Source organism: Chrysochloris asiatica, unplaced genomic scaffold, assembly GCF_000296735.1.
Source record: "Chrysochloris asiatica unplaced genomic scaffold, ChrAsi1.0 scaffold00089, whole genome shotgun sequence".
NCBI classification, from domain to species: domain Eukaryota; kingdom Metazoa; phylum Chordata; class Mammalia; order Afrosoricida; family Chrysochloridae; genus Chrysochloris; species Chrysochloris asiatica.
The window spans coordinates 5,688,866-5,702,377 of NW_006408607.1; the positions used below are offsets into that span (position 1 = coordinate 5,688,866).

General features: G+C 40.1%; 1 protein-coding gene across 1 annotated transcript in view; it reads left to right on the forward strand.

The window, feature by feature from the left end:
* PI4K2B (phosphatidylinositol 4-kinase type 2 beta) overlaps positions 1 to 13,512 on the forward strand; it is a 41,444-nt gene that overhangs the window by 25,044 nt on the left and 2,888 nt on the right. Inside the window, exons 5-8 of the mRNA XM_006866298.1 lie at positions 1,854 to 2,007; positions 3,213 to 3,280; positions 7,982 to 8,081; positions 12,908 to 13,041. Of these exons, the coding sequence (XP_006866360.1) occupies positions 1,854 to 2,007; positions 3,213 to 3,280; positions 7,982 to 8,081; positions 12,908 to 13,041 (456 nt within the window). The remainder of the gene's footprint in view (positions 1 to 1,853; positions 2,008 to 3,212; positions 3,281 to 7,981; positions 8,082 to 12,907; positions 13,042 to 13,512) is intronic.

Here is a 13,512-nt window from a genome sequence, read left to right on the forward strand (position 1 = left end):
TCCAGGATAAACAGAAGCTAAGGGATTTTGCCAAAGCCAACCCTGCTATGAAAAGCATCCTAAAGAAGTTCTGTGGACTGAGAACCAACAAGAACAGACAACAACCAGAGAATGACGTATGTGGCAGCATCACCCTGAACTCAATCAACAAATGGAAGAGTCAAGAACAGACTAAAATGATAAGAACAGAGGATCTGGGAGGTCAGTCTATGATCAAAACAATTACAAAGTGAAAGTAGGTAAACACAAAGGAATAGAGATCCAGGTGGTGAGAATGTCAGGTAGATTACGGGATAAAATCGACTGTCTTAAATGGAGGGAAAAGTTAATGGGATATAAGGTAACCACAACAGTGGGGTTGGGGTGGGGGGTTTACTTTGGGGGTTGGGGAGGGCAATACAAGAAGGGGGAGGAGGTGGAAGAACAAGGTAGCTAGGGGAACACTGAGACAGATTTGTATGGCTTAAGTGGGACAGAGGTAAATAATGATGCATGCTCAAACTTAGAACATCAGAGCTCTGTTATTCAGGGATCTAGGCATAGTTTGAAAAGGGGAAATAATACTAAAATGCTTGACTGTCTTGTAAATATTGATTTCCCTTGCCTACTATTGTAAAATAGACACTTGAGTGGGATAGAAAGGAATCTTGGGAAACATGATTACAGAAAACTTATAAGCCCATCTTCAACCTATAACTGATTGGAATACCTAAAAGGGGTTCTAGAACTTGCCCAGTGAAATAGGCCTCTTGCAAAGTCTTTGCAGAGTATAGAACCTTAGGTGGAATCTTAAGTCCCATCTATAACCTTATGAGGTTGAACCTTCCCACTAGCAAGGACAAGCAGACCAGCCTGGAACAGCTAGAGCAACAGAAAATACATCTTCAAAGAAAGATCATCAAGAAAAACCCAAAACAAAAATGTCCGCATGACTGGCTACTACAAGAATAAGAAAGCTGTTCACTGGGAAGCCATCAAAGCAAGCAATCAAATTCCTTCAAAACAAACTCCTCTCTAAGACTGAAACTCAAAGGGAACACATGAGCAGGCATGTAAGCTTGCTGATGACCACATTGGTCTACCGGTAAGTGGAAGAGGGGGAAAGGCAGCAATGAAGAAATAGGCTGAGTTCAACCAGAGTCCATTGACTCCCATTGACCTGGAGATGAGAGAGAGAAGAAGAAGGGCTGGTTGGTTCTAAGTGTGGTGAGACCTAGGGACACTTGAGCCCATGGACAACAACATAGCCACAGAGAGCTAGAGCTGAGAGTGAAGCATGCAGCTGATATGAAGTGAGGGGAGATGCACAAGAAAACTCAAACTTGCAGACAGTACTCATTTGACCTAGCCTCGATGGCTTGATAATCAGAGCTCGACTAGAGGAAGATTAATTTAAAAAAAAAAAAAAATTGTGTTTTTGATAAAGGAAACAAGGGTAAATTGCTACAATTTGATGAACCTGACCTACACTCATGGAGAGTGGGCGGCTGAGGCCTCTAGATTCATGGAAAGAGAAGAACTAAGAAAGAGCCAGTGGCCAGGAGGCAGATTTGCAGAATGTGCCCTTTGAAGGTGTAAATTATTATATATGCCTGAATGGTTTGTTTGTTTCTTTCTTTTTAAAAAAAAAATCCAAAGTGAATAGAGAGAAATACTGTTAACTGATGGTACATGGAGGGGATTATAATCATTGTAATGAAATAAATTTTATGATTTGTTGAATGTAAAATTGATGATCTGCCCTGTAAACTTTCACTCAATCCACAATAAAAACATTAAAAAAAAATTTTTTTTTTTAATTAATCCCTTTGTTCTTGTACTTTCTTTTCTAATTCTGGTTCTTAAAATTGCAGGTTGGTTCCTTTCAGTTATTTGTTGAAGATTACAGGGAGGCGGAATATTGGCTTAGGAAATTTGAAGCTGACCCTCTGCCTGAGAATATCAGAAAACAATTTCAGTCACAGTTTGAAAAATTAGTTGTTTTGGATTACATCATCAGAAATACAGGTATTGAAGTTTTCTCATTTGTTTCCTCATCTTGTTAGCTCTCAAACTATATTCAGTTCTATGTCATCCAAATCAAAGACGTGCTGTATTGAAGCACAATTTTGAGGCCACTTTCTCTACTTGCATTAGAAGGAGAGATGTGGCATTGACCACATGGGGTGGGATCTGCCCAGTCCTGGAGATTCCAGTCCTAGCAGGCTCTGGCCCTGGCCATAAGAGATTACATAGATGTTTGCATTTGTGGCCCAGGGGGAAAAGTCTATTTCCTAGCAGCAAACTAAAGCCAGTTCTTAAAACTCACCCTGGTGGCAATGTGATTAAGTCTGCTAACCGATAAGTTTTCAAATCAAACCCACCAGCCCCTTCATGGGAATAAAGATGACCCCTTTAGAAACTTGAGTGAGCCCTTCTGCTCTGGCCTATAGGGCCATAATGAGTCAGAATCTATTTTAAGGCAGCCAACAACAACAGCAAACATGTGCAGAATATGGGTAAGTACAACTTGAATTGTATGAAGTGTTTTATATTTTGAATTATTTTGTTCTGCTGCTGGAAGGGAGCCATGATGTAAGTGCCTAAAACATGGGTTCCAAAATGTGGTTCTCTAGCCTGGAAAGTCAGCGTTTTCCAGGAAGCTCTGTGGACCCCACCCCAGAGAACTGAAGCAGAAACTCTGTGGGTGGCCCTCAGGAATTTGTGTTTTAATGAAATCTCTGGGTCATTCTGATGCGCTCTGAAGTTTGAGAACTTTTGTCTGTATCTGTTTCTGAAACATACTTATTTTTTAGATTTACCTTCTTAATGTGCCCTTAGACTAATATTAAAGTTACTGTACAGTTAAAGGACTCCTCAACTGACTTTAGGTGAGTCTGCTCAGAAATACACTTGATGACGTTGAATTTGATTTTAATAACCCTGATAAATAACTCTTGATAATAATTGTATCTACTTCAAAGAGTGGGAGGCTATGAAGATCAAACATATTAGTACATACAAGGACTAACAACATCCGACAGAATAAATTCTCATAAATGTTTGAGTGTATTAGATTGGGACCTTAATAGGATAAACATATGCCACAAATAATCAATCTCCATTAATCTGAAGGTCTCAATAAGAGGTAAGTAGATTTTTCTGCTTGATATTAATCATGTCCATAAAAATGAAGTAACGGATTTTGTTTGTTTGTTTGTTTGCTTTAAAAGACAGAGGCAATGATAATTGGTTAATCAAATGTGAGAAGCTGAGTCATAGAAAGGAAACTGAAATTAAGGTGAGAAAAAATAAAAAATATACAAATGTCTACATATACTTTTATAGTCCTGGTGTGGCACTGCGGGATAATGCGCTGGACCAGAAGGGCAGTTTCAACCACAATGTTGGTCATTCAAACCTACCAGCCACTCATTGGAAACCCTATACAGGGTCGCTATGGGTTGGAACCGACTCCACAGCACTTAACAACAACATATATGTGGTGGTGGTGTGCCATGGAGTCGGTTCCAACTCATAATGACCCTGCATAGGGTTTCCAAGACTGTAAATCTTAATGGGAGCAGAAAGCCTCCTCTTTCTCCTGTGGGACACCTGGTAGTTTTGAACTGCTGACCTTGAAATTAGCAGCCTGGCTTGTAACCAGTATGCTACCAGCACGCACATGCTCACTCTCTCTATATATATATATATGTATGCATATGTATGTCTACGTATGTGTAGATACACATACATATGAGAGTCCTGGTGTGGTGCTATAGGATAAGCACACGACCATAAGGTTGGTTTGAACTGCAAGGTTGGTGGTTCAAACTCAGCAGCTGCTTCTCAGAAACCCTATACAGGGTCGCTATGAGTTGGAACCCACTCCATGACACTTAGCAGTAACAATAACAATAAAAAGTAAAATATTTAATCTTGAACACTTTAAAGAGGCCTTGTGTAGCAGATTAGCCCAATGCAGTATGTTATTTGATTTGATTGCTGCTTCCATAAGTCTTAATTGTGTATCTAAGTAAATTGATGTCTTTCACATCTTTAGTCTTATTCCGTTTATCATGATGTTATTTATTGGTTCAGTTGGGAGGATTTTTGTTTTCCTTACACTAAGGTGCAATCCAAACTAAAGGCTATAATCTGATTTTCACCAGTATTTCAAGTCCTCTCCACTTCTAAAAAGCAAGGTTGTGTCATGTGCATATTGCAGGTTGCTAGTTAGTCTTCCTCCAATCCTGATGCCACCTTCTTCATAAAATCAAGCTTTGGGGATTATTTGCTCAGCATACAGATTGAATAATTGTGGTAAAAGGATACCACCCGTGCACATTTTAAACCAATTAGTGTTCCTTTGTTCTGTTTAAACTACTGTCTCTTGGTCTGTGTATAGGTTCCTCATGACTACAATTAAATGCTCTGGAATTCCCAGTTTTGGCAATATTATTCGTAGTTCTGATCCACACGATTTGAATGCCTTTGCATAGTTAATAAAGTAGACTTCTTGTATTCTCTGCCTTCAGCAATGATCCATCTGGTAAGAGCTCTTCGTAATCCAGCTTGAATGTCTGGCAGCTCCCCGTAGATGTACTGCTACAACTTTTTAAATTATCTTCAGAAAAATTTTAATTATGTGATATATTAATGATAGCTCTGGTAGCGTAGTGGTTACGAATCGGGCTGCGAACCTTAAGGTCAGCGGTTCGAAACTACCAGCTGCTCCGCGGGAGAAAGATGAGGCTTTCTACTCCCGTAAAGATTTACACCCTTGGAAACCCTGTACAGGGTCGCTATGGGTCGGACCCGACTCAACGGCACTTAACAACAACAACAACATTAATGATATTACTTGATGATTTTCACATTCTCTTGAATCAACTCCCTTTGGAAAGGGCACAAATATGGATCTCTTCCATTCTGTTGACCAGGAAGCCGTCTTCCAAATTTCTTGGCATAGACATCAATTTGTTGAAATATTTCAGTTTGTCTCCCGGAACCTTGTGTTTCATAAATACATTCAGTGCAACTTGGACTTCTTCCTTTAATACCATTGGTTCTCGATCATATGGTAGCTCTTGAAATGATTGAACATTCATCAATTCTTTTTGGTACAGTGACTCTGTGTATTCCTTCGATCTTCTTTTCATGCTGCCTGCGTCATTTAGTATGTTGCCCATAGAATCCTTCAGTATTTCAAGTGGAGGCTTGAATTTTGTCTTCAGTTCTTACAACTTGAGAAATGCAGAGTGTGTTTTACCATTTTGACTTTGCAATCCTAGGTCTTTGCACATTCATTATAAGATTTGACTTTGTCTTCTCCAGCTGACCTTTGAAATGTTCTCTTCAGCTCCTCAGCATTTCTTCCAGTTGTTTTAACTTCTCTGCGTTCAAGAGCACGTTTCAGTCTTTTTGAACATCTTTTTTAGTCTTTTCTTTCTTTCCTATCTTTTGCTTTCTTTCCTGTATGATGTTCTTGATGTCATCCCACAACTCTTCTGGCCATTGGTCTTAGTGTCTAATACATCCAATCTATTCTTGAGATGGTCTCTAAATTCAGGTGAGATAAACTCAAGGTCATACTTTGGCACTCATGAACTTGTTTTAACTTTCTTCAACTTAAGCCTCAACTTTCATATGAGCAAATTGATCGTCTGTTCCACGGTCTGCCCCCGGCATTGTATCAGTTGATGATGTGGGGCATCTCTTTCATCTCTTCCCACAGATGTAGTCAATTTTATTTTGTGTATTTCATGTGGTGAGGTGCAGGCGTTTAGTCTCCTTTTATGTTGTGAAAAAAAGCTATTTGTAGTGAATATTTCAGTGGTCTTATACAAAATTCTGTCATGGCGTCTTCAGCATCATTTCTAGCACCAAGGCCATAAATTCCAACTACTTGTCCTTCCTTTTGATTCCAACTTTGGCATTCCACCAACCAGTACTTATCAATGCATCTTGGTCATGTGTTTGTTCAATTTCAGACTGAAGAAGTTGGTAAATTATTCATATCATTGGTTCTAGTGGTTGGTGAGTACATTTCAATGATCCTAGTATTTACTGGTGTTCTCTGTAGGTGTATGGATGTCATCACAGTCAGTGCTGCTTTGCATGGTAGATCTTTCCTTGCTCTTTTTGATGATGAATGTGATACCATTCCTCTTCGCTTTGCCATTCTCAGCATATGATTGCCCTATTCAAAATGGTCAATTCCAGTCCATTTCAGCTCACTAATGACCAGGATATTGATCTTACTGCCTTCTACTTCATTTTTGATGAATGATTTTCAAGTTTCCTATACTTATACTTCGTACATTCCACATTCTGGTTATGAGTGGATGTTTGCAGCTGTTTCTCTCATTTTGTGTTGTGCCCCAATAGTAATAGAAGGTCTCGAAAGCTTTACTCCATCCAGTTGCCCAGTTGTATTTGAGTGCCTTCCAATCCCACCCCACCTGAGGGGCTTATCTTGCGCCCTGATATCGGACATTGTTCCACTGCTGTGCATAAGGTTGTTAGGTTTTTAGCCATTATAGAGCTATGCACATCAGTATAACAATGAGATACCATCTCACCCCAGAATTAATTGTTTTAGGTTGTTAGATGCCCTCAAGTCAGTTCCCACCTATAGTGACCCTGTGTGTAACAGACTAAGCACTGCCTGGTCCTGTTCCATTCTTGGAGGTCTTACAGCTGAGCCGACTGCTGCTGCCACGCTGTGGTCTTCTTTTTTACTACGTTACTGAACGTGACTCTCTTCTCCGAGGACTGGTCCATCCTGATAACATGTCCAAAGTATGGAAAAGTCAGTGTCAGTACCCTTGCTTCCAAGGAGCACTGTGGTTGTACTTCTTCACTGACAGATCTCTTCATCCTTCCAGCAGTCCATGGCATAGTCAGTGTTCCTAGCCAACACCACAATGCAAATGCACTGATTTTTCTTTGGTCTTTTTTTGTGTGTCTATTAGAAGGTAGGCACATATTTACTTTGGTGAAAGGGAAGGCAAAAAAATAGACAAGAAAGAAGATATAGCTCAATACAGCACAATAGAAATAGTAATGCAACCATCTGTTGTGAAATACTGTACACAGGAAATGCTCATTAACATGAAAACCCTTGGTTCCGGAGGTCTTTATTTCTGCTACAGAAGAAGGTAGGAGTATGTTGAGGTTCCCTCTACTGGACTTATGATACTTTTAACTGTTGTCTATGGGTAATGTTACTTATAGACATTTTATACTTATAGGGAACTCTAGGAAGGGCTATGGATCCTGGCCTGGTGGCAATGTGGGTTAGTCTATTGGTCTGCTAACCACAAGATCAGCAGTTCAAACCCACCAGCGTCTCTGCAGGAGAAAGATGAGAGTGTCTGCTCCCATTCAGATTTTCAGGCTCAAAAACCCAATAGGGTCGCTATAGTCAGAATCAACGTGATAGCAGTGGATTAGGGGGGTTTTTGTTGTTAGTTTGTTTTTGAAGAAGGCTAGATTTTTATAGGATAATTTTGTTAAGTTGGTATCTTAAACTTATCAGTATTTTACGAATAGGATTTTAAGCAAGGACTTTCGTTAAATAACTGTGTAAGCCCTAATATACCCAAGTTCTATGTCCTGGTGTGCCACTGTTGGATAAGCACAGGACTGCTAACCTCAACATTGGCAGTTCAAACCCACTAGCTGCTCCTTGGAAATCCTATACAGAGTCATTATGAGTCAAAATTGACTCGACAGCACTTAACAGCAACACATCCCACAAGAAGAAAAATGTGTATGTATAATAGTAAAATTTGTAAAACAGTGTTTATAAAATTCATTCTGCTTTTTAAGACATTCTCCTTTCTCCCAGAGTGAATTCATACTCTTTATGGCAAGTTGTTTTTTTAATTATTATTTATAGGCTCAGAGTGACTGTGTCAATAATTCTTGTAAATACTTTAGTCTGTGGAAATGTTGGTATGTTTTTTAACCAACAGACTACTTTTCTCCCCTTTAGGAAGCCATGTGGATTGCTGATAAAGAACCTCTAATTAAAATTGCTGCCATTGATAATGGTCTAGCATTTCCTTTTAAACACCCTGATGAGTGGAGAGCATGTGAGTATCTTAGCACCTTGTAGAAATTTTCTTTTATTTTTATTTATTTTCTTGCTCTTTCAGAGAATTGCGTTTTGATTTTACTGGTCATGTTTTCAGTTGTTCCTGTTTGCGATGTTCTATTTCATTGATTTATGTTTCAGTCATTAGCCTTGTCTTTAGTTATGGTCCTTCAGTATTGCTGAATTTGCAGGGAATGCAGCAGCCGGGAACTTTCCTCAGGGTGTATCATTTTGCCTAAGCCGAATGTGGGACAGGTGCGCCTCTATTGTTTGGTTTGGCTTATTCGTACTTTCTTACTTCCTCTTGGACAGGAGTTCTTTAAAAGTATTTTGCTTTGGTTGTAAAATTTCTTGTTCATTTGACATTTTTTCGTAACTGCTCATCTTTGTGTTTCGGTCTTACTGCACTGGCTCTTTGGGTGTGTCCTGTGTCAGTTCTGCTTTCTGAAAGTTCTTATTAATTCCTTTGTGATGTGACATATGGCCTCCGTGACATTCTATGTTTATAAAGAATGTGTTTGGGCACAAAGCTTTGTATCTGTTTCCTAATTGAGGCTTGTTAGTCACATCATATCCCTGACTTCCCTCTTTAGTTTTCAAGGGAAAGTGAAAGGTTTTCATTGTGTCTGCTTTTGTCAGTTTTCCTCTATTTCTGTTTTTTCTTTATATTTCATATACATAAAGGTCCATCGTCTTAGCCTCTTAATCAATATAAAATATGTCCCACTTCATACCTGTCAGTGGTTGTTGTTTTTTTAACTTTTTTGTTCAGTTGTAATGTTGTTATGTCTTTCAATAGCACTTACTTGGTATTATTTTATAGTTTTATTTGTAATCTCCAGCTGTCATTTTCTTTTATCTATGATTTACGACTTAAAAACAGCATGTTTTCTTATAACCTCACTAAAATTTCTTTGTGAGGTTAAAAAAAGAGAAAAAAATAACTAAATGCTATTTATAAGTCACATACATAAAGCATAATTTAAGCACAATAGTATTTCTTTGGACTCCTGGAATGGTGCTGTAGGATAAGCACTGCACCGTGAACCACAAGGTCAGCAGTTCAAACCCACTAGCTGCTCCTCAGAAACCCCATACAGAGTCACTATGAATCTGAATCGAGTTGATGGCACTTTACAACAACAACCAGTGATGCTGTGGTGGACTGCAGTAACCAAACCCACCAGCCATCCTTAGAAACACTGGGCAGGGTCACTATGAGTCATAACAGACTCAACAGCACAGACCAACAATAATAACAATAAAGTGTTCAAGAGCAAAGATGTCAGTTTGAAGACTGTGATGTGCCTGACCCAAGCCATGGTATTTTCAGTAGCCTCATATGTATGTGAAAGTTAGACAGTGAATAAGGAAGACAGTAGAAGAATTGATGCATTTGAGTCATGCTGTTGGAGGAGAATATTAAAAGTACTGTGGACTGCCAGAAGAACAAAGAAATCTGTGTTTAAAGAAGTACAACCAGAATGTTCCTTAGAAGCCAGGATGACGAAACTTCATGTCTCATACTTCAGACATGTTATCAGGAGGGACCAGTCCCTGGTTAAGTGGAGGTCAGCCAAAAAGGGAGACCCCCAACGAGATGGATTGGCACAGTGGCAGCAGCAATAGGTCCAAGTATAACAACAATTGTGAGGATGAAACAGGACCGGGCGGTGTTTCATTCTATTGTGTATAATAAGGTCACTATGAGTCGGAACCAACTCGATGACACTTAACAACAATAGTTTGAAACCTCTATGCCAATTATATTTTAATTGTTTCAGGTCCCTTCAATATACTTAGGAAATTTTATCTAATATATAATTGGCCAGTAAGGGTTTGGAGCTTACGGGAAAAATTGGTTTGAGGGTATAGTTTTAAAACTTTATCCTGATGGTTGAATCCATGGGTTGTTTGCTGTCACTCAAGGAAACCATGCTGTTGAGGTTGTTAAATGCTGTCAAATTGGTTCTGACTCATAGAGACCTGGTGTAGGATTTCGGAGGAGCGGCTGGTGAGTTTGAACTGCCAATGTTGCAGTTCAAACTAACCTTGTAGTCTAGCACTTTAACCCACAGCGCCATACCAGGACTCCACCCATCGAATTGTTGTTGTTGTTAAGTGCTGTTGAGTCGATGCCAACCCATAGGGACCCTGTGTAGGGTTTCTGAGGAGCAGCTGGTGAGCTTGAACCACTGACCTTGCAGTTCAAACGGCTTTGCAATCTGGCGCATTAACCCACAGCACCACACCAGGACTCCCATAGAATTAGAGGTGAGTTAATTAAATATTTGACCAAATATAGCAGGCAATTTTTAAGTTGATAATTTTGTATGGTCTGCATATGATATAAATATTGGCAGAAAACAGGTTTCCCACTCATTCTAGGTAATCATGTTGTCATAAAGCTGAAATACTCTTAAGTTGTTGGTGTTGCTGTGAAGTGCCATTGAGTCACTTCTAACCATAGTGACCTTGTATAGCATTTCCTAGGAGCAGCTGATAAGCTTGAATCACCGACCTTGCAGTTCAAACAGCTTTGCAGTCTGGCGTATTAACCAATAGTGCCACACCAGGACTGTTATGTTGTTGTTGTTGTTGTTAAGTGCCGTGGAGTTGGTTCCGACTCATAGCGACCCTGCACAGGGTTTCCGAGGCTGTAAATCTTTACAGGAGCAAAACGCCTCCTCTTTCTCCTGCGGAACCGCTGGTAGTTTCGAACTGCTGACCTTGCGGTTCACAGCCCGATTTGTAACCACTACGCTACCAGAGTGCCTTAGGACTGTTATGTTGTTGTTAAGTGCCGTTGAGTCATTTCCGACCCATAGTGACCCTGTACAGGGTTTCCGAGGCTGTAAATCTTTACGGGAGCAGAACGCCTCATCTTTCTCCCGCGGAATAGCTGGTAGTTTCGAACTGCTGGCCTTAAGGTTCGCAGCCCTATTCGTAACCACTATGCTACCAGAGCTCCTTTAGGACTGTTATAGGGCTCTAAAAATGAATCCTCTCAGGAAAGACAGCAGTGAAGAAATGGGCTGAGTTCAGCCACGTTCCATAGACTCCCGTCAACCTGGAGATGAGAAAGTGAAGAGAAAGGGATGGTTGGAAGTGTGGTGAGACCTGGGGACTCCTGAGCCCATGGACAAGGACATAGCTACAGAGGACTAGAGCTGAGAGTGAAGCATCCAGTGGATATGAAGTAAGGGGAGATGCACAAGAACACCCAAACTTGAAGACAGTACCCATTTGACCTAGTTCCAATGGCTTGATAATCAGAACTTGACTAGAGGAAGATAAAAAGGTTTTGATAAAGGAAACAAGTGTAAATTGCTACAATTTGATGAACTTGACTTATACTTATGGATGTAGTAGCTCTAAATATCAACTGAGAGGCAATGAGACTTCTTCACATCAGGGATCAACCCTATCCCCTCTGTACACAGGGTTGATAGGGACGGGCAACTTAGACATTGGCTACCTAACGTGGGGAGGGGCTATAAAGGTATGAAGTGACTGGCTTACAAGTTTTCAAGAGGGAGTTTAGTTTAAGAGTGTGGGGGGGGGGGAGATAAAGTATCTACTGAGTAGTTTTCATCTTGTCTAGATGGATCTGGTGAAAGGATGGGGATAAGACTCTTATGATTCAGTCGTGAGTACTTTTTATCATGACTAATTGTGATCGTCACAACTGTTAAGGTAGAAGTTTTGCAACAAAAACAGGAGTAGTTAATCTTAAAGTCCAGGAACAGAGGACCCTAGGACCATCAAGGGAGAAGAGCACAAGCATAATGTGGGACCCTATCCAGAGAAGCAGTGACACCAGAGATGGAGGAAGAGATGATGGCATGGAGAGAGAGAGCAGCTTAGGACTCTAGACTCATGGAAAGAGAAAGGCTGTGTGCTGGCAACCAGGAGGCCAGCTTGCAGAATATGGCCTTCAGTTGTTGGAATGATTATATATATATATATGTTCCTGAATGGTTTTGTGTACGCTCCCCTCCACCAAAAAAAAAAAAAAACTGAGGGAATAGAAGCAGATACTGTTGAATGATGATGCATGCAGGGGATTGTAATCATTGCAATGAAACAATGAATGTAAAACCAATGTTCTCCCATGTAAACTATTACTCAATTCACACTAAAAACTTAAAAAAAAAAAAGAAAGCATCTTCTCTCATGGAAATGTGTCTCCCACCCGCCACTTTATACATCTTTCCAGCCGAAGCCTGAGTAAATATAATGATCTTCTTGGGAGAGAATTTAACCCACAGCCGTGACTCTTGTCCCTCTAAGCTACTGGCCTGTTTATCTGCTTGTGCATTTGTGCTCCTTGTGGTGCATCTTCTGTAAACACGGTGGTCAGTCCCTGATGATTTAGAGTGATGGAGGCTGGGAGCCCTTTACTGTGCTGTTTGATCTGGGGCTGTGAACAAACTCTGGGTATCCCTCAATTTCCAAATTCAGGAGCCAGATGAATTCAGATACTTTTGTTTTTCTTAGACAATGGCTGTTGAGATAAACTCCTGATCCAGATTGTCCCTCTTTACTCTAAAACTCAGGAACCAGATTGTTTCAGGTAACATCTTACAGTGCATCACCTTCTGAAGCAGTTATCCAAACTATCTTGCTGTACAAACTTGGATCTGAAGAAACTTGCATCTGAAGAATCTGGATGAGGAAGAAGAGTTCTGTTCTGATCACTCGTCTTTCTCCTCCTGTGTTTGAGGAGAACTAAGGAGTTGTGGGAAAGAACCAGGAAGCCTGTGAGTCAGAAGATCTGTTTGTTTCCCCACTGATTAGCGTAATGTTTTTGTGTCTTGTTAGATCCATTTCATTGGGCTTGGCTTCCTCAAGCAAAAGTTCCTTTTTCTGAAGAAACAAGAGACTTGATTCTGCCCTCCATTTCTGACATGAATTTTGTGCAAGATTTATGTGAAGATCTTTATGAACTTTTTAAGGTAAATAAATGTTTGGTTGTAACTATCAGAGAAAATGAACTCCTTCTTAAGAGAGTTTTTTGTTTGTTTAGGAGCTTATCTATAATGTCTGGTATTGCTACTTGTAGTTATTGTTGTTAAAAAATGCCATTGAGTCGGATCTGACCCATAGGGTTTCTGAAGGACAGCTGGTGGGTTTGAACTTCCAAACTTACGGTTAGTGGTCCAGTGCTTATCCTGCAGTGTGCGTAAATATGTACAACTATGCTTACTGTCAGTATTCTTTGAAGTGAGAATACATTCAAATCTGGGGAGTTGGTTCCTTTAAAAGTTGGATTTTTGTACAGGTATGAGTCATGCTACATCTGGTGATGAATGGTTTAAAATTAAGAGAGGTGTGCGACAAGGTTGTATTCTTTCACCATACTTATTCAACCTGTATGCTGAGCAAATAATCTGAGAAGCTGGGTTCTATGAAGAAAAATGTGGCAT